The 27,973-nt window shown below is 52.3% G+C and overlaps 2 protein-coding genes and 1 pseudogene across 5 annotated transcripts in view; all 3 read right to left on the bottom strand.

Annotated features, from left to right (window-relative positions):
• Positions 1–18: 18 nt before the first annotated feature.
• Positions 19–4,456, bottom strand: EIF3G (eukaryotic translation initiation factor 3 subunit G). Its single transcript, XM_068537036.1, has 11 exons — positions 4,381–4,456; positions 4,195–4,241; positions 3,601–3,684; positions 3,401–3,489; positions 3,191–3,250; positions 2,111–2,215; positions 1,825–2,014; positions 928–1,035; positions 677–813; positions 483–589; positions 19–133 (listed from the first exon to the last, which is right to left on the bottom strand). Exons 1-11 carry the CDS (start codon positions 4,398–4,400, stop codon positions 118–120), a joined length of 963 nt encoding a protein of 320 aa, XP_068393137.1. The 5' UTR covers positions 4,401–4,456; the 3' UTR covers positions 19–117.
• A 12,634-nt stretch (positions 4,457–17,090) lies between these two features.
• On the bottom strand, positions 17,091–17,683 carry LOC137758945 (serine/arginine-rich splicing factor 3 pseudogene; annotated as a pseudogene).
• A 9,518-nt stretch (positions 17,684–27,201) lies between these two features.
• DNMT1 (DNA methyltransferase 1) overlaps positions 27,202–27,973 on the bottom strand; it is a 42,277-nt gene continuing 41,505 nt past the window's right edge. For all 4 annotated transcript variants that reach the window (XM_068537035.1, XM_068537033.1, XM_068537032.1 and 1 more), the window contains exon 40: positions 27,202–27,559. In XM_068537035.1, coding sequence (XP_068393136.1) covers positions 27,473–27,559 — 87 coding nt within the window. In that variant the 3' untranslated portion in view covers positions 27,202–27,472. The remainder of the gene's footprint in view (positions 27,560–27,973) is intronic.

Genomic DNA, 27,973 nt, shown 5'->3' with positions numbered 1-27,973 from the left:
AAATGGAACAGCACAGGGTGATGCAGACCTTTTATTGCCCTCGGAGCCCCCTGCTTCCGGAGGCTGCCCTCCGTCGCTAAGGATCCCGGGGCTGGGGGCCGAGCAGCAGCAGCCGGCTTAGTTGGTTGACGGCCTGGAGAGGGAAACACAAGGTGGCTGAGGATGGGACGTACGGGGGCTTCAGACCCCTAAGGGAATCCCAAGAGCCCCCCCTACACCCACACCACAGGAAACTCAACGGGGATGAGGGGGACGGGGCAGGACGAGACCGGGTGGCGGCGCAGAGCACGCGGTGAGCCAGACCAGCGGGAAGCAGCTGGCCCTGCCGCGCATGGGCTGTGCGCCCCTCCGTGAGAGGACAGTAAATGACCTGCGCCCCAGGACAGCCTTTGTGGCTGTTAACGTGGCCCGGGGCCTGCAGTCAGCCTGAGCGCCTGTGGGCCGCGACGCCGCGGGGGGGCGGGGGAAGGCAGGGGTCTCACTTGGCCCACTCGACGTTGAGGATGAGGTGGTCGTAGCCGAAGCCGGACACCCCGGCAATGGCGCGAGCAGCGTCCTCGCGGCGGTGGAAGCTGATGAAGGCAAAGCCCTGGGGGAGGGGGAGGGGTCAGGGACGTTCAAGGCACAACTGGGACCGATGGAGGACCCCTCCCCGCCCCCCCAGCCGCCAGCCCACCTTGGACTGGCCGGTGGTCTTGTCCTTTGCCAGGTAGATGCGGGAGATGGAGCCGAAGGGCCGGAAGAGCTCCTGCAGGTCGGTCTCACGAGTGTCCTCGGACAGGTTGGTGACGCGGATGGTGGCGTTGTCGTCGGCTGGGCGGGCAAGGAGAGGCATCTGTAAGGGGCCGGCCCCGCCCGCGGGATAATCCCAGGGTGCAGGGAGGTGCCCACCCGCTGGCCCAGTGCCAGGTGCCCTCGCCACCTCACCTCTGCGGTTGGGCTGCATGGATTCCCCGCGGCGGCTGGCTCCATCCCGCAGGCTCGGAGGCACATACTTCCCCGTCTTGTTCTGAGTGGCCTGCACAGGCTCCAGCTCTGGAGACCAAACGCAAGGCCCAGTCAAGCCTCCCCCGGCGCAGACCTGCCCCAGGATGCTGGCGGCTCCAGCCACGGCCCCGCCCAAGCACCATCTGTCAAACCACAGGTGATCGGTTGACTCCTTCAAGGCCTTGTGGTCACAACGACTTAAAGGTCACATGCAGGAAGCTGACACCACCTAAACACCCTGCCGGTGGCACAAGAAGAGCGAGAGAACCCACAGGGGTTGACAGCAACGTCCAGCCTCACAACACACGGGAAGACAGGTACACAGGGTTACGGACAGCCCCCAGGTACCTGCCCCCGGGCAGGTGACAAGTGGCTGCACACACAAGTCATGGCTGTAGAGCTGTCCAGACTCAAACTCACCATCAGCAAATCACAGTCACCTGGGTGAGCCGCTCCTCGGTGTGGGCGCGCAAACACAGCGCACTCAAGGCAGGGAACTCACAGACACATCCGGGGAACAACCGTCTCCCCACCACTCACGGTGTATGTAGTCACACACGTGGCCGTGCCCACGAGCGCCTCTCACAGCCCCCAGTGAGGAGAGACAGGTGACATCACCAGCAGTCAGAGCACCCACCTGCCAGTCTCTCTCACACAAACGAACGTGGCCTGTGGTCACAGCCTTGCAGTGCGGACGCTGCTGTGTGGGAGGCGACAGCCACCAGCAGTGGCGGTCCCGTTCAGACGCCAGCTGACGACCCACGACTCTCCCAGAGGCGCACACAATCCCCGTCCTCCACCCCACAGCCTGCCAGCCGCATCCCCGGGCCCTGGCACCTCCGGGCAGCTTCTCCTTCTCGCCAGTGGACAGGCCCAGCTGCTCGGCCAGCTCCTTCTGCATGGGCCCCAGCGTGTCCTTGTAGGGGCAGCGGGTGGTCCAGTGGTCGCCCTTGCAGATTCGGCAGGACACGATCTTCTGGCCCTTGAGCTTGTTCATCGGGTCCTCCTCTTCCTGGCAGTTCAGATCCTGGCGGGGCAGGTCGGAGCAGCTCAGACTGGGCTGGCACAGCCCCGACACCACCACCACCCTGGCCACAGGCCCCCGGCCTCTAGGCCCACTTACCTCTTTGCTGGTGATGAATGTCATGGATACATCATCGCTGACAGTGGTGGTGGCCACATTGGGCCCTGGTGGGTCAAACTCTGAGTTCCCAAACTTCTTCCAGTTCTGAGCTCAGGGCGGGATAGGGGACAGGTCAGGGCAAGGACAAATGGGACCCCCTCCATTGGCACCCTAGACTTACAAGTGCCACCTCCAGGGTGTCTGGGCCTTGAACCCCACTCACCACCCTCCCCAAATGCTCCTCAAAGCAGTGGTGATGACAGTTCCTGTTCCCTGAGTGCCTGCCAGGCCCTAGCTTCACGCCAGCTCCAGGGGGAGAGGGCAGCTCTCAGCCCCATGTTCCAGATGAGAGAACTGAGGCTCAGGGGGGAAACAGCTCCACAGCCAACAGCTCCTGGTGGGGGCCGTGCAGGTGGTGGACCAGCTCCCACCATGGAGTGATGCTCAGGGGTGTGCAGGGTCACCCAGACTTCCAGGGGCCTTGAGCTAATTAAACAACCTGAACCTCAACTTCCTCCCCTATAAAAAAGGGACCACAATGCTCCCCACACCTCCCCGGAACGCTACGGGGACTGAATGAGAAAATACTTCCTGCAAGGCACCTGGGTCTAACACAGAGAAAGTACGCAGGTAACTGTGCCAAATGTATTTATTGCTACCACTTCTTCTGCTGTGACAGCCACCTGAGGGGAAGGCTTGGCTCTGTTCCTCCTGGTAGACAACCCAAGAGGAGTAAGAATCAACCCCACCCACTGCTGCACCTGCTGGACTTTTCAGGGCCCCCATAGAGTGCAAACAGGCCTCAGTTCTGCTCCAGTAAAACAAGTACAAACAGTTAAACCCCACTTCTAAAAATAAAGGTACCGGGGAAAAGGATTCCGATCTTTCTCTGAGTCAGCCCTGAAGGCGCCCCCAAGACAGGAGGAGAAGGGTCTTACCTTCCTCCTTTTTTTTTTTATTCTTTTTTTGGCCACACTACGCGGCATGCGGGATCTTAGTTCCCCGACCGGAGATCGAACCCATGCCTCCTGCAGTGGACGCGCAGAGCCCTAACCACTGGACCGCGAGGGAAGTGCTTACCTTCCTCCTTGCCACAGCCTTTGAGGCCTTCCGGGTCTCAATTCTGAAGGTGCGAACAATCTGTAGACAGAAGGGGAGACGTTTGGGCTTCCTGCTCCTCAAGGTTCCTGGGGCCAGGGGATCTTCCTCATCAATGCACCCAACACACATCATTCTCTCCTTGTCCAAGTGCCCCAAAGCAAAAGGCACCCACCTCTTCCCCAGCCTCACCTTGAACTTCTTGCCATCCTCATCTATCTTGTACTCGGTCAGTGTCTTGATGTTTCCATTGATGACCTCCTTGGGAGGCGGCAGTGGAGCTGGGAGAGGGGAAAACACAAGAGGAACTGAGCCCTGGGGAATGGGGACCAGGCGGGAAGGCGGCTGGGGAGAAGAGGCAGCCCAGGGATGGAGAGAAGTCTGTCACTCACCTCCCGGCAATAGTTCAGGCTCTGGGCTGGTATCCCCGGCGGCCAGAGGGATCCCCTTGAGGAGCTCGCTGGTGACACATTTGTCTGTGAAAGGGAGTGTAGGGAACAGAGATCAGATGGAGGGGCAGGAGCTCCCAAACCGAAATGGAGGGACCTTTGGGATGATGTCCGCACCAAGAGTTGAAAAAGGCGGGACCAAGGGCAGACGACTGGCCAGGAAGTGTCCTGGGATAGCCATCCGGGGACACAAAGCTGGCTGTAGTAACTTCCAGCAATGGCAAGCATAGGGGATCCCTGGCACCCGGGCGCTAGTACAAAGGCGGGAGGGAGGCTGTTACAACTTCCTCCCCGGAGAAGGGGAGCAGCTGTGCTGGTACCAAGGATTTGGGCGGTGGTATGGGAGGAAGAGGAACTGGCTGGTGAACATCTGGAATTGGAGATAGGCTGGCCCGGGTAAGGATGGCGCGGGGCAGGGGCTGGCCGTGAGGGGAGATGCAGGGTCAGACGGCGGTGCCAGGGTGGGGGATTGGAACAGGCAGCAGTGACGGCCTGGAGGGCTGGCTGTGGTGATCCGGGGCGACAGGGCAGACTCACCGTCCTCTCCCTCCTCTTCCACCTGGTCGGCCCAACTGGGCTTCGAACTGCGGGGACAAGTTTGCCAGGAGGAGGGCTGGGTGAGGCGAGGCCCGGCTCCCGCGGCCTCGGCGCACCCAGCCTTCATAATACCCCCTAGAACGCCCAGTCCGCCTCCCAAGGCTCCCTCCATGACCCCAGACTCACTCAAAGTCTCCGGTCGGCATTGGAACGTCTTCTCCACGCAGCCCAAGCCTGGGCCCAAGACCGGAAGTGAGAGGAGCACGAGACTTCCGATTCCGCTCCCTAGAGCAGCCCGACCGCCGTGCTCCACAGCGCCCCCCTACGGACGGAGGTAGAGGCGCCGGCTGTGTGAGAGGCTGGGCGCTGGTACCCTGCTAGGTGGGTAAATAGAATCGCATCTCATTTACGTTTTTTAAAAAATTAAAAATTAATAATAACAACAAAGCTCAGTTATTGAGCTTTCACTGTTTGCAGGAACTGTGGGGAGAAATTATTATTTCCATTTTGCAGCTGAAGAAACCAAGGCTGGTCTTCCTTGTCTGGAAAGAGCTTTCCTGATTCAAATGATCAAGATGTCAAGTGGCCCCCTCAACCATTCTTCCTCCTTTGGTAACTTTTTTATTTTTAGCCGCGCCGCGGGGCTTACAGGATCTTAGTTCCCCAACCAGGGATCAAACCCGGGTCCCCTGAAGTGGAAGCGCAGAGTCCTAACCACTGGGCCACCAGGAAATCCATAGTAACATTCTTGGCTCCCTGAAATGGTCTTTTCCATTTACTTGTTTACTGTCCAGCTCTCCGTCTAGAGCTTGCATTCTCAATGGGAGTGATACGGCTCCCAAGGGGGCCAAAACTAATTCTTGGGTGGCAAAAACAAAACAAAAAAACCTTAGACATGACAATGGCTTGTGGCCCTCCAAAGCCAACCCTCCCAGACAAAATCTTATTCCTAAACATTTAATTTCTGTTGTTAGGGAGAAATTAAATGTAATTAGATTAAAACTGATTTAAATTAAAGATAATTCCATTTTTCTCCTATAGAGAAGCAATAATGAAAAAAATAGTAAAAACTGCTGCAGACTGCTGCACAAAGCAGACATTTGCCTGCTTCGTTCATCTCTGGGTCCCCAGCACCCACAGGGTGTCTGAACTTAGTGCTCAATTAATGGGCATTTGGGATGGGGTAGGAACCATATTATAAAGGACTTTTTAAACTAGACTAAAGAGCATAGGCTCTTTATCCTGCAGGCTGTGGGGTGTGGGTGAGGTCACTGACATGTTTTGAGTGGTGACCCAATGTGACCGGATTTTCTTGTGAGAAAGGTTATTCTGGAAGCCTGTAGAGGATAGAGTGGAAAGGAATAAATTAGCAGGAGTCCAGGAAGGAGGCTGGGAAAGTAAGTAAATAAAGAGGGTGGTTGGGAATTCCCTGGCGTGCAGTGGTTAGGACTTCAAGCTTCCATTGCAGAGGTCACAGGTTCGATCCCTAGTTGGAGAACTAAGATCCCACAAGCCATGCAGCGCCACCAAAAAAAAAAAAAAAAGACAGACAGAAAGAGAGTGTCCACACAGAAGAAACTATTATAAAGTTTGTACAGAGAGCCTATAAACATTTGTGCAAACTCACTCAAGTTTACTCCAAGGAGTGCAAAATCCAAACAATGTAGCAGATGGGCAAAACTGTAAAAAACTGATCTTATCCAATGGTAGCAAAGATGTAGAGAAAAAGACACTCCCACACTTTGTTAGTACGTGAAATTATGCAAACTCTTTGGATGGAATATTGACAACACCTACTAAAACTTAAATGCACATATGTATTTTCCTTTGAACTAGCTAATAATTCAACCTGTGAGAAAAACTTGTAAGTGTATGCAAAGATGTGAGAATAAGCTATCTGGGCAGTATTGTTTATGATAGCAAAAACTAGCAATGCCTATCTGTCCGTTCATGGGGCTGGTTAAATAGATTAAGACATGTTATGCTCTAATCTATTAAATGCTACGCAGGGCCTCCCTGGTGGCGCAGTGGTTGAGAATCTGCCTGCCAGTGCAGGGGACACGGGTTCGTGCCCTGGTCTGGGAAGATCCCACATGCCGCGGAGCAGCTAGGCCCGTGAGCCACAACTACTGAGCCTGCGCGACTGGAGCCTGTGCTCCGCAACAAGAGAGGCCGCGATAGTGAGAGACCCGCGCACCTCGATGAAGAGTGGCCCCCGCTCGCCGCAACTAGAGAAAGCCCTCGCACAGAAATGAAGACCCAACACAGCAATAAATAAATAAATAAATGAATGAATAAATAAATAAATGCTATGCAGTCTTTAAGGAACTAGGTCCCTTTGTGGTCATGTTAAAAAATATATCTGAGGGACTTCCCTGGTGGTCAAGCGGTTAAGACTCCACGCTTCCAATGCGGGGCACATAGATTCGATCCCTGGTCAGGGAATTAAGATCCCACATGTCAGCACGGTGCGGCCAAAAAAAAAAAAAAAAAAAATATATATATATATATATATATATATCTCTAAGATAAGGAAAGCAAGATATAAAATGGCATATGCTATAGGAAACAATTTTTGTAAATCTTTAATAGCACATAGATATGTAGATATATGCAAACTATTTTTGGAAAAGAAATATCAAACTGTTGCTAAAGGATGCTTTGAGAGGAAGCCATTAGGAAAGAAAAGCTTATTTTTGGATTTTTCTGTTGTATTTAAAATTTTTATCATGTGATTTTTTTTGGTTTAAATATAAACATATACATAACTACAAAATTATACTTTGTATATTAATATATAACACACATTCATGTAATATATGCGAGATGTAACATATAAACGTATTTTAATATGTTTTTCATATCCAGGAACTTGCACTTCTTCTTCCAGGACTGGCCCAAGGAAATACACATCCAAGTGACTAAATCATCTGTAAAAAAGTGTCCAGCACAGTGTGGCTTAAAGGATTGGAAAATTGAAAGCTGCACAACCATCATGATTAAGGGATTAGCTAAATGTCGGCCCACTCATATGAACACCACCCCTTGAGGGAAAATTGTGCCCATTTCTGGCTGCCCAGAGGGACGTTAACCACTAAACACTGATGCTTCTGGGTGTTTCAATTTGGCCTCATCTTTACAGGCATACTTCGTTTCATTGCGCTTTGCAGATTTTTTACCAGTTGAAGGTTTGTGGGAACCCTGTGTTGTCAGATAATGGTTAGCACTTTTAGCAATATTTTTAAATTAAGGCTTTTTTTTTTTTAAATTTATTTATTTATTTATTTATTTTTGGCTGTGTTGGGTCTTCGTCCCTGTGCGAGGGCTTTCTCTAGTTGTGGCGAGCGGGGGCCACTCCTCATCGCGGTGCGCGGGCCTCTCACCATCGCGGCCTCTCTCGCTGCGGAGCGCAGGCTCCAGACGCGCAGGCTCAGTAGTTGTAGCTCACAGGCCTAGCCGCTCCGCGGCACGTGGGATCTTCCCAGACCAGGGCTTGAACCCGCGTCGCCCGCATTGGCAGGCAGACTCTCAATCACTGCGCCACCAGGGAAGCCCCTAAATTAAGGGTTTTTAAAAATATTTATTTATTTGGCTGCATCAGGTCTTAGTTGCGGCACACGGGATCTTCCTCACTGCAGTGCGCGGGCTTGTCTCAAGTTGTGGCGCAAGGGCTCTAGAGCACACGGGGTCAGTAGTTGTGGCGCCAGGGCTTAGTTGTCCCATAGCATATGGGATATTAGTTCCCTAACCAGGGATCAAACCTACATCCCTTGTATGGGAAGGCAGATTCCTAACCACTACACCACCAGGGAAGTCCCTAAGGTTTATTTCTTTTTTAGACAGAATGCTATCGTGCACTTAATAGACTACAGTACAGTGTAAATGTGACTTTTATATGTACTGGAAAACCAAAAAAAAATTCGCGACTCATGATATTCTCTTTATTGATTGATCCATTTATGGATTTTGATATTTGCTTTACTGCAGTGGTTCACAACCAAATCTGCAATATCTCTGAGGTATGCATGTACTTCCTTTTCAGTATTCTTTCTGTATGGAATACTTTTTCTTTTTTCTTTCTTTCTTTTTTTTTTTGGCTGCACCGTGCGGCATGCGGGATCTTAGATCCCCAACCAAGGATCGAACCCGTGCCCCCTGCAGTGGAAGAGTGGAGTCTTAACCACTGGACCACCAGGGAAGTCCCTGGAACACTTTTTCTTAAACATCAAGTATGTATTTTTTTTTCTAAAAATCAGGAATTTTCCAAGGAATAATAAAAGGGGGCCCAGGGAAACAGTGCAGTGGGGGGAAGCCTGAGTCCAAGGCTGAATGGAAAAAAGTCCCCGAGCCCTTCTCTTGGTCCTTTTCATGGCACGAACATTCTTTCCACATCCAGAATCTCCACAGGACAGCAGCCAAGACAAGGGCAGAAGCAACCCCTGCAAAAGGCATAAGGAGGGGAGTGTGGACATGCAGGGTGTGCCATCCCTTGGAAATTCAGCAGCAGCTTCGGGGATTCACTGGATGTCACACGTGGAATTTCATTTCTCAGTATTCTTCATAAGAGCCACAAATACACGTCCACAAAAGGCCACGCATTAGAGTATGTACATAGCAGATTTATTCACAATGGCCAAAACTGGGAACAATTTGAATTAGTTTCTGCCATAACAAAATACCACAGACTGAATGGCTTATAAACAACAGAATTTTATTTTCTCACAGTTCTGGAGGCTTGGGGGTCTGAGATCAAAATGTCGTTCTGAGGCCTCTCTCCCTGGCTTGTGGGTGGCTGTTTTCTCCCTGTGCCTTCACATCATCCTTATAAGGACACCAGTCATATTGGTTTGGGCCCACCCTAATGACCTCATTTTACTTATCTATTGTTTAAATATAGTTAAGTATAGTTGATTAACGGTATTGTGTTAATTTCAGGTGTACAGAAAAGAGAGAGGGAGGGAGAAGGAGGGAGGGGGAGAAGGAGGGAGGGAGAGGGGCTGAGGAGGGGGGCTCCCTCCCCCTCCCATCCTCTCCCCACTGCTTTCTCTTTCTGCTTCAACAACCACCAGGCGCCTTTTAAATAAGCCCTGAAGTAAATGTTTATGCTTGGACGGCCTGACCTCCCCGCTGACCTCCAGCCCGGGACCACCGCTGAGAGATGAAGTCTGCGGGGCCTTGGGCGGCGGGCTGCACAGGCACCTCCTCTGACGCCCAATCTCTCCTCCTTTATGAGGCAGCAGCCAGCTCCCCTCCCTGACTCCCCAAGAATTTGAGCCTTTTTAATATGTGTCGATAATGCCATGAACTACTATTTAACTTTTCCACGAGGACCCATGTCCCGAAATGCAGTGGTTTTCAGACTTGACTTCACTAGAGAACCCCCAGGGAAGGGAGAGACGTCTCTCCCTCCCTTTCTCTCCCTCTCCCTCCATATCTCCGTCTCCCTCTCTCCTTCTCCCTCTCCCTCTGGGGTGATGCCCGATGAGCTCAGACGCGCAGATGGCCCCCCCATCCCCTCTCTGTGCCTTTCATGGCGGCTGGGCCTTCTCACTGTGGCCTGGGCACGGCCTTGACATTCAGACAACGGTTCCTGCAAGGACACTTACGTTTGGTCCATACCGCGTGTGGCTGCAGCCTGTGCTTCTCCCGTTCAGCATCTTCAGTAGATGGGGGCTGTGCATGAGCCCTTCATCTTCCCCGCAGACACCACTGGTGCTTGCTCGGCCTCGCGGGTGATGCGGGGGGCACGGGGGACAGTCCTGTGTCCCCACCTTCTTGGGCTGCAGACAGGCCACGTTGGTCCTGTGGTGACTGGCGGCTTCCAGGAGAACCCCACCGCAGAACCGGAGAGGTGGCCCCGGAGAAGGTGGCGTACGCCTGGGGCCGGGCCTCACCAGCCAGCCACGGGCCACCTGCAGCAACAGGCCTCTCACCGTCCAGGGGCTGGCTGTTCGGGCGCCGTGGGGATGAGCTGCTGTCTGCACGGCAGCCGAGTTTGTATTGTTGAGCCCGGGGAGGCCCCTGGGTGGCTCCTGGAGAGCCTGGCCGCATTTCTTCCTGCCCTTGGCCTTAGAGCCCATCACGGTTCACGCCGTTTCTGGTTCCAAAAGGACCTGTGTTCATAAAGACCACATGTTAGGACAGCACCAAAGTGTCTAGAAATCCGGGCCAGGAGGAGGAGGGAGGGGGATTGGCTGTGCCCGCCAGTGGCCTGAGAGCCCTGCCCGCCCGCAGAGACCTGGCCCGGGGCCCGTGGTGAGGGCATGGCCCACGGTCCCCAGCGCCGGCCGTCTCTGGGTTCCAGGAGAACTGCACGATCCTCGGGGAGCTGGTGAGGCTGCAGGCCCAGAAGTCCCACCTGCTTGGGTTCAGCACGCGTGCCGACTCCGTGCAGGAGATGAACATGGCCAAGACCAGCCAGGTGGTGGCCACTTTCCTACGTAACCCCGCCTCCCCCAGGGGCCCAGTGGGGAGGGCGTCAGGCGGACCTTGACTGGACGTGGCGCTGCCTGAGACCCCACTGTGTCAGCCCTTGGGGGTCACCTTCCCGGACCCTTCATTCTGCCTCGAGGGGCGCAGGGTGGGGAGCGGCTGGGGGGCTGCCACAGGGACATAGCTGAGCCTCTCCCCTCCACCCGCAGATGAGCTGGCCCAGAAGCTGAAGCCCCTCGGGGAGCAGGAGCGGCCGTGATCCTGGAGCTACAGAAGGCCGAGTGCCAGAGGCGGGGCCTGCACTTTGACGGGCCCATCAACGTCTAGGACCTGCGCTACTACATGAACCAGGGGGAGGAGACGCGCTACCGCGTGGACCAGTACCTGCTCAATGAGTCCTTCCCCATGCAGGTGGTCACTCGCGGGAGGCTGGGCATCTCCCAGGAGCTGCTGGGGCTGACCTTCGACCTGGAGGAGGGCGCCAACGTGTGTCACGAAGACGTGAGGTTCTACACGGTCCAGGACGCGGCCTCGGGCAAGGTCATCCATCGGCAAGTTCTACCTGGACCTCTACCCTCGGTGCGTGCGTGCGTGCGGGAACCTGTCGGCCGTGGGCAGGGGCTCCTCTGCGGAAGCTGGGCCTCACCCCGCGTCCCTCCCCAGGAAACGGAAGTCCGGGCACGCGGCCTGCTTCGGCCTGCAGCTGGGCTGCCTGCGGCAGGATGGGAGCCGCCAGATCGCCATAGCGGCCATGGTGGCCAACTTCACCAAGCTCCCGCCTGACCCGCCCTCCTTGCTGCAGCACGATGAGCTGGAGACCTACTTCCACGAGTTCGGGCACGTGATGCACCAGCTCTGCTCCCAGGTGGGTGCGGGCGTAGGGCTGCAGTTAGGGGGACGGGGAGGGCCCGGGCGCGCGCGTGGTCCTCAGGCAGACCCTCACCACGGGATTCTTCCGCTGACGTCACCCCGCACGTGGCGACGCCCTTGGGGTCAGCTTCCATCATCAAACCCCACTCACTGGGTGCATAAACAATGGAAATGGATGTCCTCGAGGCTCTGGAGGCTGGAAGCTCCAGATCAAGGTGTCAGGACTGGTTCCCTACACGTTAAATACATGTACTCAAGAGTTGCCTTTAAAAAAGACAAAAGAAAGGAACGTTGCCTGCAGGTCTGGTGACAGCCGGTGATGAGAACCAGAGGGAAGGCTCTGGGGCCGGGAACGCCGTGCCCTGTGAGGCCCTGGGGCTACTGCCAGTCTCCGTGGAGGCTCAGCAAGTCCCAGTGACTTCCCCACGGGGTGGCCCCCAGCTGAGCGTCTGGGCCCAGGACCCAGTGCTCGTTCAGTCTTCCTGCGGTCAGCCCTCCGTCCTGAGAGCGATGCTCTCACAGGCTGCACCGGAGCGCGTGGGGACAGTTCACTGAGCTGTGCAGCCGTCACTACTGCCATGTTTTGGAACATCTCCATCACCCCAAAAATGTCCCACATGCCCTTAGCTATCACTCCTTCCCCTCGTCAGCCCCTGACAAATGGGAACCCACTGTCTGTCTCTGTGGATCTACCTGTTCTGGACGTTTCCCATCAGTGGAGTCACACCCTGTGTGTCCTGTGCCTGGCTTCTCTCGCTGAGCATCGTGTTCTCAGGGTGCATCCACGTGGCAGCGAGTGTCAGGGCTTCACCCCTCTGCGTGGCTGAGGGACGTCCCCGTGTGTGGAGGGACCTCTTATTACTAGTATGTTTATGAGGTTTTGACTTTGAAGTTCAGTCTATTCACTGTTTTCTTGCACGTTTTGTGTCCTAGGGAAGAAATCCTTCTCTAACCCGAGGCACTAAGAGTTTCTTCTAACTTTTCTGCCTAGAAGTTGTGTAGTCAAGCTTTTCATTTTGTTGTTGTCCACTGTGGTGGAGTGTTTTCTGTGGTGTGAGGCTGGGGGTCACCCTCTGTCACCACGTTGTCGCCACCGATCCCCACGCAGCCACATGTGATGTGCGTTTCTGTTTAGAGACACCTGGTCTGATAGCAGTTGTTGATTCACTCACTGCGGGGCTGTAACCCTCACCTAAAGGAAGCTCATCTAACACACGCACTGTCCCCGTGAGCACATCACCGCCCTCCTGCACTTGAGACACCGGCCAACACTTCAGCTCTATGCTCGGAGCCGTGTTGAGCAGAGAAATCACCCCGAAAACACAAAAATGCACACATCGGGGCATTCAGCAGACCGTGAGAAGGACGCTTGTTTGCAATTGGGGGCTGGAACCGGAAGTTGGGGGTCGAGTGACCCAGGAGTGAGGAGGCAGCGTCTGCCCTGCTCCCTGGGGCCTGGGAAGGACATGCCAGGGTCACTGGGCTCGTATGGACCCACACCTGCCAGGCCTGGGTTCCAGCCGCACTGTGTCGGGCGCCGTGTCTTCAGCAAGAATTTCAGGCACAAGAGAGGAACGACGAGCACCTGCCAACGGCCGCCATCCGGATCCTCTGTGTCTGCGCCTTTGCCTCCTGGGCGCGGGGCTTTGGCTGGAGAGTGTTGGCTCCGTGGGTGGGCAGGGGGCGCGGTGGCCCGCAGGTCGGCTGGCTCTCTGCCTCACTGTGTCCCGGGCAGGTCTGGGGTCCAGGGTGGGCCCTCCTGCAGCTCCACAGGCCGCTTTGCAGGCCGAGTTCGCCATGTTCAGCGGGACGAACGTGGAGCGGGACTTCGTGGAGGCACCTTCACAGATGCTGGAGAACTGGGTGTGGGAGGTGGAGCCGCTGCTCAGGATGTCCCAGCACTACCGCACGGGCAGCGTCGTCCCCCAGGAGCTGCTGGACAAGCTCATCAAGTCCCGGCAGGCCAACACAGGTGCGGCCGGGCCGAGGGAAGGGAAGGGGGCGCCTGGACCACCCGGCTGGAAAGCACGGCCCGGACACAGAGCCAGCGCCCGGCCCCGTCTCCTTCCTCCTGCACGGAGGCTGGGGGCCACGGGAGGCTGACGAGCGTGGCGTCCGCCTTCACCCCCTCCCTCCTCTCTTGGCTGAGCCCTGGGGCCCCGCGGGTCCCAGTGGGCCCACCCCCCCGGGGCCTGTCCCTTCGGGTCCTCCCAGCTGCCTGACGCCCCTCTGCCCCCAGCGTGGACCCCAGAGCCTTCAGCTCTTCCCGCTCCTGGTCCAGCAGGGCGGGGTCCCTGCGGCACCCTGGACGGGCGGGCGATGGGCAGCCCGGCCCCTCCCGGGAGGCAGCCTCATGGGGTGGGGAGGGGGGCGGGCACGGCGAGCCACCCATGGTCGAGCGCGTCACCTCGGTGCGTGGCGTGGGGCGCCGTGGCTACACGCATCTTGATGGCCGGGATCAGACGCAGCTCTGCCACCAACTGGCTGGGTCCCCGGAGGCCAGTCACTGGACCCCATTGTCCCTGTTTACCCTCTGCAACGTGCGTGACCCGAGGACCCCCTCAGAGGTGGTCGTGAGCGCTGACCGAGTCGGTTTGTGTGGAGGACAGAGAACAGTGAGGCCAGCAGATGAGGAAAGAGCTTGTCACTCATGGTTCTGGGCAGGGGCACGCCTTGTCCCCTAGGGCCTCCCAGGAGCACGAGGGTTCGGCAGGAATGAGGGGAGGGGTGGCTGGGGACTGGAGCCTGAGGTGTGGGTCCCCGGGAAGGAGCAGGCTCAGGATTGGCTAGAATGAGCCCGGGGCTCCGGGCCTCTCCGGGGTGACGAGGGCAGGGGGACGGTGGCCCCGAGTGTGGGAGCCCCATACAGAAGGGGCTGGGGTGCAGCCCTGCGCTGGCTGGTTTGCGTCAGAAAGTGACAGACGCGGTGAACGCGGGTACCAGGCCCGACCCAGGGCTCAGCGACAGTTCTTGTTCCTCAGCACAAACGCTGTCCCGCTTCGGCCAGTGCTGTGCCTTGCGGTGGAGGAAACCGGGACTCAGAGGACTGTGGGACTCCGGCATCCAGGGTGGGGCCCGGGCACGTGGGCCCCGAAGTCCTCCGGAGCGGCGGGCACATGGAGCTTCGAGGCTGGGGGAGGTGAGAGTGTGGACACTGGGGCTGCGCAGACGGCCTTGACACTTGAGAACCACTGGCCGGAGGGACCACGGGGACGCCCGTGGAGGGGGGCGCCCAGGAGAGGCGGCCTGCTGGCGCGGTGCGGGGTCCTGAGTGCCGCCCCGCCCTCCCAGGGCGCCCTGTGCTCCTGCCCAGTCGTGGCCGGTGGGGCCGTGAGGCTGCAGGGAGGCCAGTGCCCGGCACGGCGCCTGCTGCCCGCAGAGGCCCGGCGTCCCTCGGGCTGCTTCTGAGCCAGGCGTGCCCGACGAGCCCCTGCGCCTGGCGGAGCCAGCGGGCACGCTCCCCCAGCGCCCCTCCTGTCCTCGGACAGGCAGGTCTGCTCAGCCCGGGAGCGGGGCCGGGCGTGCTGAGTCCTGGGCCGGTCAGGGGGTGCCGCCTGGGCAGGTCCTCGAGGCGCCCCGCCTGCTGCTGGCCCGGCAGGGGCCCCGGGGAACCGGCACCTTCCTCTGCGCCCCACGTCGCTCCCTCCCCCAGGCTGGTCCATTTCTCCCTGTTTCTGCAAACCAGATAGACCCTGAAGAGACAGAAACTTAGCTCCGTTGAAATGGCTGAAGCTTAGGCTGTCACCTTGGGTTAACTCCTGAGGAGGGTCTTAACAGTTAGGACCCGAGACCCTTTCTTTCCCATCTCTCTCCTCTCGTCCGCCTCATCCGCCTCTTCTCCCTGAACCCCCCTCCGTGCCCCCGCCCCCCGATTTTACGGCCGTCTTCTTCCTTCAGAAAATCAAGAGCATCAAGAAGAAACTGAGTCTCCTGTGCCTCGACTTCAACAAGAACCTGAACGAGGACACGACCTTCCTGCCACTCACGCGCGAGGAGCTGGGTGCGTGCGGGCCCGCGGGGTGGTGGAGAGGTGTCCGTGTGCCCCCGACCCCCGGGAGGGCCTTCTTCTCCTGAGGTGCTCAGAGTGTTTGGGTCCCAAGGTTCTGGATCCTTCCGAGGGGAAGGTGGCTGTCTGTCTATCGAGATTCTGCCCCGAAGGGAGTTGTCCCTCGAGACCCCGCCCACCCCCACCCTCCACCCCCCCACCCCCCACCCCCCGCTCTCTGTGATGTTTCTTTAACCTCACAGGGTCCTCCCCCACCTGACCCGTCGTGGGGTCTTGAAGGGCTGGGGCCTGGGCGGCTTTTTCAGCTTCTGCCCTCTTCTCCGAATGCTTTATTTTGAAAACTGCACACCTGTAGGGAAGTGGCAAGAATAGTACCAGGGAGACCCCGTGTGGTCCCCGGGCCCGGCCTCCCTACATGGATGCCATGTGTGCTGTTCCTGCGCCGGGGCCTCCGGACACGTCGCCAGGAGCAAGGGCGCCTCCTGAGTCCCCGGGTGCAGGCCCCCCTCGGGAAGCAGAGCATGGAGCTGTCCCCCAGCCGTCCCGATGGTGGTCATTTTTTAAAATTAATTAATTTATTTATTTTTGGCTGCGCTGGGTCTTCGTTGCTGCACGTGGGCTTTCTCTAGTTGTGGTGAGCGGGGGCTCCTCTTCATTGCGGGCTTCTCATTGCGGTGGCTTCTTTTGTTTCGGAGCACGGGCTCTAGGCTTCCAGGCTTCAGTAGTTGTGGCACGCGGGCTCAGTAGTTGTGGCTCCCAGGATCTAGAGCGCAGGCTTCAGTAGTTGTGGTGCACGGGCTTAGCTGCTCTGCAGCACGTGGGATCTTCCCGGACCAAGGCTCGAACCCCTGTCCCCTGCACTGGCAGGAGGATTCTTTTTCTGGTTTGTTTTTTGTAACCAAAACATTAATCCCAAGGATTCTCACACAACATATTACAAATGACAGCATGAAAAAAAAAATCTTGCACAGTAACTCAAAGTTCAGCTCTATAGTGGACCCTTAAACTGGCAGAGGACATTGGTATCTGGAATAGTCTCAAATTTCCAAATAATATTACAAAGAGTTATGCATTCATATATAGCAATCACAGAAGGAACTTATGACCTAAAGCAAAGGTAAACTAACTTTCTTGAAACTTCTTAGATTCTAAACCCACTGGACAACCTCTTGTCCGGTGTGAAGACTGGTGGAATTTTTAAACCTCTAATCTAGGGTAAAGGTGCAGCTTTAATTTTTACCTGCTGGCTTGTGTTCACAGCAGCTTTTAAAGACTGCTTGCTTAACTACAGCTGCATACCATATCCCAGCTACAGAAGGTCTTTTCAATGTTTGCCAGTTTTGTTTCCATCATATTAAACATCACACTTTAGCTGGGCAGGAGTTAGAGTTTTATTATCAGTCTAGGCAGGACTAAAAATTCAAAGCAAATTCAATTTTGCTTAAGGGAACATTGTGAGGTAACAATTCTTCATATTACATGCCTCACAGGACCCATTTCAAACCATAGAGATTGACACCTTTATGTGTCACTGGGTCAAGAGACAAACAAATGTGAACAGCTAAAACATTTAAAAAGTGCACCAAGCTTCGCAAGTCTCAAACAAAACTTGAATTTTCTGTACATACTCCTGTCAAATGAAGTTATTGCCTGTACACCACTCCTCTTGCAAAGTGGTCTTCTATTTCCTTTCATTTGACCTAGATCGGCTAGGAGACCTAGAGAAAGATCGGGATGCCTTGTGATTTCTCTCCTGGGACAGTGATCTCTCTCTTCTCCTATATCTAGAAAGGGACCTGCTCTGGCTGACGGAGAAGGCTCTCCATCTTGGAGATGTGTGGGAGGTGGAGGACTCCTCCTCCGATAATCATGTCGAGGGCGACGACCACAAGAGGGAGGCGGCCACGATTTCGACTTCTCTTTTCCCCATTCGACAGGTCCACTCTTACTCGGCAGCCACATAGTGTTCTCCCATCTAGTTCTCGGACAGCATCGGCTGCATCTGGGGGATCTTCAAATTCAACTAAATCGAAGTCGGTAGGGTTTCTAGCAACCCACACACTTCGGAGTGGTCCATAATTTTAGTGGTCCAAAAGCTCGTTCCAATTCAGTCGTGTTACCGTCGTTTCCAAGATTCCCTACCTAAACTTTACACTCCAACGGACAGGAATCACGATGCATTTCGAGATCTCGGGTTAGAAATGCGGAGGCTCAAATCCACACACCCTTGGCTGGGTCTTCCCGGTCCCCTTCCGCCTGGCACCCGCAGATGCTCTCTCACACCCGTCGTCCACGAAATGGCCTGGCAGGCGGATTCTTAACCACTGCGCCACCAGGGAAGTCCCCCCGGCCATGGCAGTCTTTACGTTTCTGGCCCCATCTGGCTCGAGCCAGGCCTCAGGCATCGCGTTTAGCTCCTGTCTCTACAGGCTCCTTCCCAGTTGATCGGTTCCTCAGCCTTTTACAAACTTGCTTCGGTCTTGCCCCCGTGGACAGTTTTGCAAACTCCGGGTCGGGTGGGCAGCGGCCTGTCACCTCTGCCCGGGGTTCAGATGGGGCCGAGTGTCCTCACCGGTTCTGTGTAACAGGCTGTTGCATGAGATGTGACACCTCGTTTGCCTCTGGGCGGCTAGATTTCGGGGACAGCCACGGATGCACGCTGACCCAGGCAGGTGCTTCAGGTCCATCACGCCAACCTCTGCTGCCCTAACTTCTGGTCCCCAAGCCCCTGTCCCGGGCAGCAAGACCCACGTGGCTCCTGGGTTTCACGGGCCACAGGGTGATCCCAGGCCTCTGGAATCTGGCAGCTGAATCTGCTCGCACAACCTGTCCTGTGGGGCTGCTTTTCCCCCTGTGTGTCCAGCCCGGGGCCCTGCTGTCTTGGCCCAGCCTCCCGGGGGAGAGGGTGAACCCCAGCTCCCTGGAGTAGACATTCAGAGCCCCGGTGACCGGTCTCACGGGGCTGGGGCGGCGGCTGGACATGTGTGGCCAGCCTGGTGGGGTTTGGCCCCGTCTGCAGTTCCAGTTCCAGCTGAGAAAGAGCCTCCCTGTGTTATTTTCTCCTGGTTGTGTAAGGATCCCCGGTGTCATTTTACAGAAATGTAGATAGTGTGTTCTTTCTCTGATTTCTCCCTGATTCCTCTCCTCCCTCTCCCTCTCTGTCCCTCCCTCTCCCTCTCTCCCTCTCCCCCCTCTCTCCCTCCCAGAGAGGGAGAGACAGGGAGGGAGAGAGGGAGAGGGAGGGAGGGAGGGAGGTTTTACTATATCCTATAATATGGTTTATTATAGGATATTGAATATAGTTCCCTGTGCTATACAATACGACCCTGTTGTATCTATTTTATATACAGTACTTTGTATCTGCTAATCCCAAACTCCTAATTTATCCCTCCCCTACCCCCTTCCCCCTTTGGTAACCATAAATTTGTGTTCTATATCTGTGAGTCTGTTTTTGTTTCGTAAGTTCATTTGTATCACAGTTTGGATTCCAAACTGTGTAAGTGATATCTTATGGTATTTCTCTTTCTCTTTCTTCACTTAGTATGATAATCTCTAGGTCCATCCATGCAGCTGCAAATCCTAATGACCTCATTTTAATTCAATCACTTCTTTAAAGACTCTATCTCCAAATACACTCACATTCGGAGGTACTGGGGGTTAGGGCTTCGACATATGAATTTCCGGGGGACACAGTTCAGGTCATAACACAACTCAAAAGTCCATCAACAAATGGATGGACAAAAAACTGTCTTCCATCTCTACAATGGAGTACCACGTAGCAATAAAGAGGAGCAAATGACATTGATGCACGGTGACATGGATGCATGTCACAGACACAAAACAATAGATACCATATGATTCCATTGGTGTGAAATTCTCAAACAGGCGAAACTAATGCATAGTAACAGAAATCAGAACTGTGACCATCTCTTAATGGGGATGGGACCCACTTGCGAGGGGTGCCAGGCAGGTGATGGGAATTTTCTGCATCTTGATCTGGGCGGTTGATGACACAGACAAATACACACGTAAAAAAATCCAGCTACCCTTAAAAAAAAGGGGTCAGATCCTTAAAAAAAATCCAGCTACACATATAAGTTCTGTGCGTTTTAATAATAAAATCTGGGGAGGAACAAAGCAAAGATCAGAGTCCCTCCATCCCAATTCTCTGCTTTATTTTGATTGTAGCAGTTCTCACTCTTTCAAATCCCCTTGTTCGTTGTGGAGTTTGGCTGCCTGTCTTGTTCTTGAGACAGGCAGGGGCGGCATTGGTCTGTCTTATTGCTACGTGCATGCCCAGCCCCAGAACCAGGACTGCAATAGTCAGCGGTAGATCAGTGGTTGTGTGACGATGTCTGTGTAAGTTTTTGATTGGTAGTTGCAAACGATTGCATGTCAGTGTGGACAAAGCTGACAGGCACATTACACATGTGCGTGATTATGGTCACCGTGGTGATGATGGGGTGTTAGAAAGGCTTCCTCATGACACAAAAAGAGGAAACAAGTGCTGACCATTTGTTTAGGCTGTCGTGGGATTCAGCGTCTTTTTTTCTATAGCTTGCTTTTTAAAAACTGCAAACATGCTTGAGGGAGCAAAGCAGGTTGCAGATAGATATGTGTGGTAGAATAGATTAACCTAATGTTTCTAAACACACAGAGAATAACTGAGTTTAGGGACATGTGATAACTGTGGGAAAACCTGGACAGGAAGGAGACAGACCAACACTTTCATAGTGGGTGTGTCTGGGGAAGTAGCAGACGGGGATCCGAGAGGCACACAAATGGGCTTCCGCTGTGCCTTGAATATTTATTTCACTAAAAAAAGACCAAAAACCCCTCCTTCTGTTGTGGAAAACAGTATGACAGGTCCACAAAAAATTAGAAATAGAATTTCTGTAGAATAGAAATATGACCCAGCAATTCTACTGGGAATTGAAAGTGTGGTCTCGGGACTTCCCTGGCAGTCCAGTGGTTAAGACTCCAAGCTTCTATTGCAGGCAGCACGGGTTCGATCCCTGGTCGGGGAACTAAGATCCCACATGCCATGCGGCATGGCCAAAAGATTAAAAAAAAAAAAAGGGGGGGGGTCTCAAACAGATATTTGTACATCCACATTCATAGCAGTATGATTCACACTAGCCAAAAGGTGGAAGCAACCACAGAGTCCATGAATGGATGAATGAACAAAATGTGGTCCATTCATACAGTGGAATACTGTTCAGTCTTAAAAACGAGGGACTTCCCTGGTGATGCAGTGGTTAAGAATCCGGCTGCCAATTCAGGGGACACAGGTTCGAGCTCTGGTCCGGGAAGATTCCACATGCCACAGAGCAACTAAGCCCGTGCACCACAACTGCTGAGCCTGCACTCTAGAGCCCACAAGCCACAACTACTGAGCCCGTGCACCTAGAGCCTGTGCTCCACAACAAGAGAAGCCACCGCAGTGAGAAGCCCACCCACCTCAATGAAGAGTAGCCCCAGCTCACCGCAACTAGAGAAAGCCCATGCACAGCAATGAAGACCCAACGCAGCCAAAAATAAACAAATAAATTTATTTTAAAAACTATTAAAAAAAAAAAAGGAAGGAACTTCTGAGAATCCCCTGGTGGTCTAGTGGTTAGGACTCTGTTCTCTCACCACTAAGGGCCCGGTTTCAATCCCTGGTCGGAAAACTAAGATCCCACAAGCTGTGCGGCGTGGCCAAAAAAAAAAAAAAACCTAAAGAGAAGTATTTTAAAAAAGAGAGGGGAGGAACTTCTGACACTTGCTACAATGTGGATGCACCTTGAGGACATCATGCTCAGTGAAATAAGTCAGTCACAAAGAGCAAATACTGTGTGATTCCACTCATATGAGGTCTCTAAAGGAGTCAAATCCAGAGACAGAAAGCAGAATGGTGGGTGCCAGGGGCTGAGGTTGGGGAGGGATGAGGAGTTAGTGGGGGTTTTTTTTGTTTTTTGTTTTTAATTGAAGTATAGTTCATTTGCAATGTTGTGTTAATTTCCACTGTACTGCAAAGTGACTCAGTTATACATATACATATTCCTTTTCACCGTCTTTTCCATTATGGTTTATCACAGGATGTTGAATATAGTTCCGTGTTCTATACAGTAGGACCTTGTTGTTTACCCATCCTATATATCACAGCTTGCATCTGCTAATCCCAGACTCCCAGTCCTTCCCTCCCCCACCCCCCCCCACCCCCGCCTCCTTGGAGACCACAGGTCTGTTCTCTATGTCTGTGAGTCTGTTTCTGTTTCTTAGGTAAGTTCATTTGTGTCATATTTTAGATTCCACACGTAAGTGATATCAGATGGTATTTGTCTTTCTCTGTCTGACTGACTTTGCTTAGTATGATAATCTCTAGGTCCATCCATGTTGCTGGAAATGGCATCATTTCACTCGTTTTTATGGCTGAGTAATATTCCATTGTATATACATAGCACATCTTTCTTCAAAAATTTATTTTATTGAAGTATAGTTGATTTACAATGTTCTGTTAATTTCTGCTATATAAAGTGATTCAGTTATACATATATATACATTCTTTTTCATATCCTTTTCCCTTACGGTTTATCACAGGATACTGAATATAGTTCCCTGTGCTATATAGTAGGACCTTGTTGTTTATCCATTCTCTATACAGTAGTTTGCATCCATTAATCCCAAACTCCCAATCCATCCCTCCTCCACACCCCTAGGAGTTGGTGTTTAATGGGGACAGAGTTTCATTTTCACAAGATGAAGAGACTTCTGGAGATGGATGCTACTGATAGTTCCACAGTGTGAAATTACTTAGTGCCATTGAACTGTACACTTAAAAATGGTTAAGATGGTTTAAAAAATTTTTTTAATCTCAGTCATGATTCTTGACTGAATAAATTAGATCATTAAGGGTTACAAAATGATTACCTCAGTCTGTTCTTTCACCTACATTTATTAATTGCCATTCTATTGGAAATAGAGCTTTCTTCTGATCAGCAGGCACGATCTGGTTATCATGAAACACAGTCCCTGCTGGAAAGACAGAAAAGGCTCCAATGATTTAAAAATGTGGCATTTGTAGGAATTCCCTGGCGGTCCAGTGATTAGGACTCAGTGCTTTCACTGCCGGGGTCCGGGTTCGATCCCTGGTCAGGGAACTAAGATCCCACAAGCTGTGCTGTGCGGCCGAAAAAAAAAAAGGGGGCATTTGTGAATAGTCACCTCAAATGGTAATGAGGTTTTTTTGTGTGTGTTTGTTTGTTTGTTAATTTTATTTATTTATTTTTGACTGCGCTGGGTCTTCGTTGCTGCGCACGGGCTTTCTCTAGTTGCGGCGAGCGGGGGCTATTCTTCGTTGCGGTGCACGCGCTTCTCATTGTGTGGCTTTTCTTGTTGCGGAGCACAGGCTCTAGGTGCCCGGGCTTCAGTAGTTGTGGCACGTGGGCTCACTAGTTGTGACTTGCGGGCTCTAGAGCGCAGGCTCAGTAGTTGTGGTACACGGGCTTAGTTGCTCCATGGCATGTGGGATCTTCCCAGATCAGGGTCGAACCCGTGTGCCCTGTATTGGCAGGCGGATTCTTAACCACTGCACCACCAGGGAAGTCCGGTAATGAGGTTTTGAGCACCAGTGGATTTCCATTGATTAAATGTACGCCGGTCTGCAGCCACTGTGGAAAACAGTATGGCGGTTCCTCAGAAAACTAAACATACAATTACCTAGAGGGTTACTTACAATTTGGGACTTCCTTGGAGGTCCAGTAGTTAAGACTTCACTATCCAATGCAGGGCGTGTGGGTTTGTTCCCTGGTCAGGGAACTAAGATCCCACATAACTTGTGGCCAAAAAAACAAAACATAAAATGAAAACAATATTGTAACAAATTCAGTAAAGACTTTAAAAATGGTCCACATCAAAAAAATCTTTAAAAAAAAAATTTATCATATGATCCAGCAATCCTGGGCATATATCTGGACAAAACTCTAATTCAAAAAGATACACCCACCCCTATGTTCATTGCAGCACTATTCACAATAGACAAGCCATGGAAACAACCTAAATGTCCATCAACAGATGAATGGATAAAGAAGATGTGGTACATATATACAATGGAATACTACTCAGCTATAAGTAAGAACAAAATAATGCCATTTGCAGCAACGTGGATGCAACTAGAGATTATCATGCTAAGTGAAATAAATCAGAAAGAGAAAGACAAATGCCATATGATATCACTTATATGTGGAATCTAAAATATGACACAAATGAAGCTATCTATGAAACAGAAACAGACTCACAGACATAGAGAACAGACTTGTGGTCTCCAAGAGGAGGGGGTTGGGGGAGGGATGGAGTGGGAGGCTGGGATTAGCAGATGGAAGCTTTTATATATAGATTGGATGAACAACAAGGTCCTACTGCATAGCACAGAGAACTATGTTCAGTATCCTTTGATAAACCATAAGGGAAAAGAATATATAAAAAAAGAACGTATATAAATGTATAACTGAGTCACTTTGCTGTACAGCAGTAATTAACACAACATTGTAAATCAGCTATACTTCAATTTACAAAAATAGAGTACATGTACGCCAATCTACTACAATCACTATTCTCCCCAGAAAAGGCTCAACTTCCACCCTGATGGAAGGAACAGTTTCCCTGCCAGTCGGCCAGGGTGGCAGGAGCTAGCTGCTGGCAGCAGTGTCCCCTCACTCTGGCCCGCCCAAGCACAGCAGCACCCCCTAGGTCCACAAGCCTGGCTCAGGCCAGCGAGCTCGGGGTGCATGGAGGTGGGTATACCTCACAGGCAGGTATACCCTGGGCCACCCCTGGAACTGCACCCCTGAGGGACAGCCCACCACCCAGCTGAGACCCAAGGGCTGAGCCACAGAACACTGTTTCCACTCCTTATGCTAACGTGATCCTCAAATTTTTCCTGGTAGCATACTGAATACCTGAAACGAAAACCTCAACTGGAAAAGTATCACAAAAATGAGGGAATTCAGTAAGTTGGCTAAGTTAAAAAATATATATATAAATACAAAATACGAAGTCAATAATCTTTCTGTAGGCAAAGGACCACTGTTTGGAAAATAACATCCTGTATACATTAGTAATAAAAGGATTAAATACCTAGGAATCGAGTTAAGAAACTTGTAATATCTATATGAAGACTTTAAAACACAGAATAATGAGGTTTAAAATAAGGGCATTCCTTCTGCATAGCGAGAAAGAGGGACCAACTACCGATTATACATTAGCAACATGGGTGAATCTCAAAACCATTAGGCTGAGTGAAAGCAGCCAGCCAGAGAAGCCCACACTGCACCAACAGGTGAAAGTCATCCATGAAGACGGACGTGGACCAGAGGTTGCCTGTTGGTGGTGGCAAGGGGGGATACTGAACTGGGAAGGGACACAGGGGACTGCTGGGGTGATGGAAACATTCTATAGTTTGATAAGGATGTCGGCCCTCAGACTGATTCATTTACCGGAATAAACTGCTGCACACCCAGGACTTGTGCATTTCATATTAGACCTCAGTTTACAATGGGAATCCAGTGAGACACTCCTAGGTAGAACAACCTTCAAAGTGCAAAGCGCTTATAATCGATGCCACCATTTATTTGTAGCAAAGATAGACACACACGCCTGCACTCGGGCACAGAAGGACTTTGGAAAGACAAGGATTTGGTGTCTTGATCAGGGGGCCTGGGAATGAAGACTTAGCATACTTTTCACTGTACTCACGATATACTTTTTAATGCATTTTTAGCTTAAAAAAAAAAAAGCAGAACGTATAGCTAAAAAATAAAATCTGACGGGGGAACTTTACCATGTCGAGCTGTTGTGTTTACCATGTGCGTTTGTTACCTGTTGAAAAAATAAGTTGAGATGTCAATTTCCCGCCCCATAAAAATGATTCATATGTTAAGATGTCATAGAAATAATGGAAGAAAACACTAGTTTGATTTAGGGGTGGGGAAGGCCTTTCTAAATAGGCTCTAAAAAAATAGAAGAGCAGACAAATATAAATCTAATCCCTAAAAAATAAAATCTCTTTACAGCAAAGATAGGATGACTCAAGATGAAAGTAACACAAGCAGGGGACAGCCCCCAGCAAGGACGAAGGTGACAGCATGTGTCACCACGGAGATAAGGAACAAATTCCAGTGGCCACCAGACACTTGGGAGTGTTGAATCACTCCTAAAAAATGCTAACAAGGGAATTCCCTGGTGTTCCAGTGGTTAGGACCCCACGCGCTTTCACTGCCGAGGGCCAGGGTCCAAACCCTGATCGGGGAACTAATTCTGCAAGCCATGCACGTGGCCAAAAAAAAAATATGCTAACAAGACTCACTATTCCATTGACAAGGATCGAAGAGGCAAAAGCCAGGGTAGGGTAAAGTCCTTGGTGGCACTGTTGGTGGGAGAAGCATTAAAACCTCTCCAGGGGGGTAGGTCAGCCACATGACCTGAAGGGGAAATATGAAAACATTTATACTCAGTGATCCAGGAAGCTCTCTACATATTTCCCTAAAGGATACAATGGAAGAGTCCATACAAGGATGTTCAGTGCAGTGTCGTTTACAAGAGAAGAGGGAACATCTTAATTACCATGAAGGAGCTTAAATTTTACATTTGAATTATCTCTAGTCCCTTCGTCTTTTTTTAAGATTGATTGATTGATTGATTTGGCTGCGCTGGGTCTTTGTTGCTGCACGTGGCTTTCTCTAGTTGCGGCGAGCGGGGGCTACTCTTCGTTGTGGTGCGCGGGCTTCTCACTGTGGTGGCTTCTCTTGTTGCGGAGCACGGGCTCTAGGCGCGCAGGCTTCAGTAGTTGCGGCACGAGGTCTCAGTAGTTGTGGCTTTCGGGCTCTAGAGCGCAGGCTCAGTAGTTGTGGCGCACGGGCTTAGTTGCTCTGCGGCATGTGGGATCTTCCCGGACCAGGGATCAAACCCGTGTGCCCTGCACTGGCAGGCAGATTCTTAACCACTGCGCCACCAGGGAAGTCCTAGTCCCTTAGTCTTATGATTAAGGCACCCGTGACTTACGTGGACAGTTACAGTTGAGGTGCCACCAAGTGCTTTCCTAAAAGCACACGTAGAGGTGGTGGGGCAGGTGTTACTTGACATCCTAACAGCGGCCCTTTGGGTTGTGTGTGCTGGTGACTCACATGTCTTTGTCTGTTTCTGCTTTGTCGTCATTTTATAGCAGGTCTTTTCCCAAAGACAAACCAAAGAAAAGGGTTGTTCATCTCAGAATTCAGTAGGACTGAGTCAGGCTGGAAGTATGGAAAGCCCACCTCCCAGATGCTTAAGCAAATAAGGGTTCTGCCTGGGGGTGGCAGGCCAGGGCTACGAGTGACTCTTTTTGCTCCACCATCCATTGCATGGGGCTTCTGGCCTCATGGTCACAGGACAGTTGCTGCCTTGCCAGGCATCACAGCCCGCTCCAGACCAAAGGGCTACAAGGCCACGGGGAGTCCAAGACTCTTCCTTTAAAGGGCGTTCGGGAAACCGCACCAGCAAGTTCCACTTGCATCGTATTGGCCAGAACTGAGCCACCACCCCCACCCCAAACACGCATGGAACGTCTAACTTCAGACGAGGCCTCCGCGGGGTCACCTGCGACACTGAGGAGCCCACTCTCATCCAGCCTCAGCTGAGAGGCGGCCAGAAGTCCCTGGTAAATCAGGAGTCATCACCCAGGGTGATTTATAGGAGAGATTTATTTGAAGAAATATTACAACATATAAAAACTACATAAAGTCTTAATTTCCACTCATACAGTGGTAAATTTGATATAATGCATAATAAAAAACTTTTAAAATCCAGAACGGACAAAGTACTGCACAGTTTCATCACTAAGTCAAATTAGTCGATAAGCAAATCTCACAGAAGAGCTTCATGTCAGCCAAGGCCACAAACACCGTGTACAACACATCTGAACTGACAGATTGACATGTTAAAAATACAACAATATCAGTGCACGTTGGGGATCTCTGGTGCCAGAAACAAGGGCGACTGGAGGGCAGAACTAGTCCTTAGCAGTCTCCTCCTTGATTTTAACTGAAGAGAAATAAAAGGGAGAGTCATTGCAGGGAACGTATGTAATGCTACACAAAGCAACAGGCAAGCACATCAGGTGTGTGAACCAGGAGCTACGTTAATGCCCAGGCGTTGACGTTAAAGGACCACCTCATAAGAACCTGCAGCAGCTCTGCATCAGCATTCAGAGACTGAACACTGCTCAGGTGCTCCCTAAAGGTTTCCAGACCACCTGGGTTATGGGCTAGTGTCTGAGGCGGGCGCAGCCGGACCCAGACTCACTTAGCAGGACAGAGGCAAGCGCCCCGAGATCTGACCACCCGTCCACTGCGTGCCGGGCCCCAGTGCTCCGTGCTTACCCACACGCTCACTCATCTCAGAGCAACCCTGAGAGACGCGAGGCCACCAGGGAGGGTGGGTGACCCGCCCCAGTCT

This window comes from Eschrichtius robustus, chromosome 2 (assembly GCF_028021215.1).
Source record: "Eschrichtius robustus isolate mEscRob2 chromosome 2, mEscRob2.pri, whole genome shotgun sequence".
Taxonomy (NCBI): Eukaryota; Metazoa; Chordata; class Mammalia; order Artiodactyla; family Eschrichtiidae; genus Eschrichtius; species Eschrichtius robustus.
The sequence above is the reverse complement of the archived record's forward strand: the minus strand, read 5'-3'. Positions and strand labels throughout refer to the sequence as shown.

Coding starts and splice junctions, on each gene's coding strand:
- EIF3G (XM_068537036.1), bottom strand. CDS start 4,400: ATGCCGACCGGAGACTTTGA. Junction 4,242..4,380: donor ATGCCGACCGGAGACTTTGA/GTGAGTCTGGGG, acceptor TTGTCCCCGCAG/TTCGAAGCCCAGTTGGGCCG. Junction 2,216..3,190: donor AGGCTGTGGCAAGGAGGAAG/GTAAGCACTTCC, acceptor CCCTGAGCTCAG/AACTGGAAGAAGTTTGGGAA.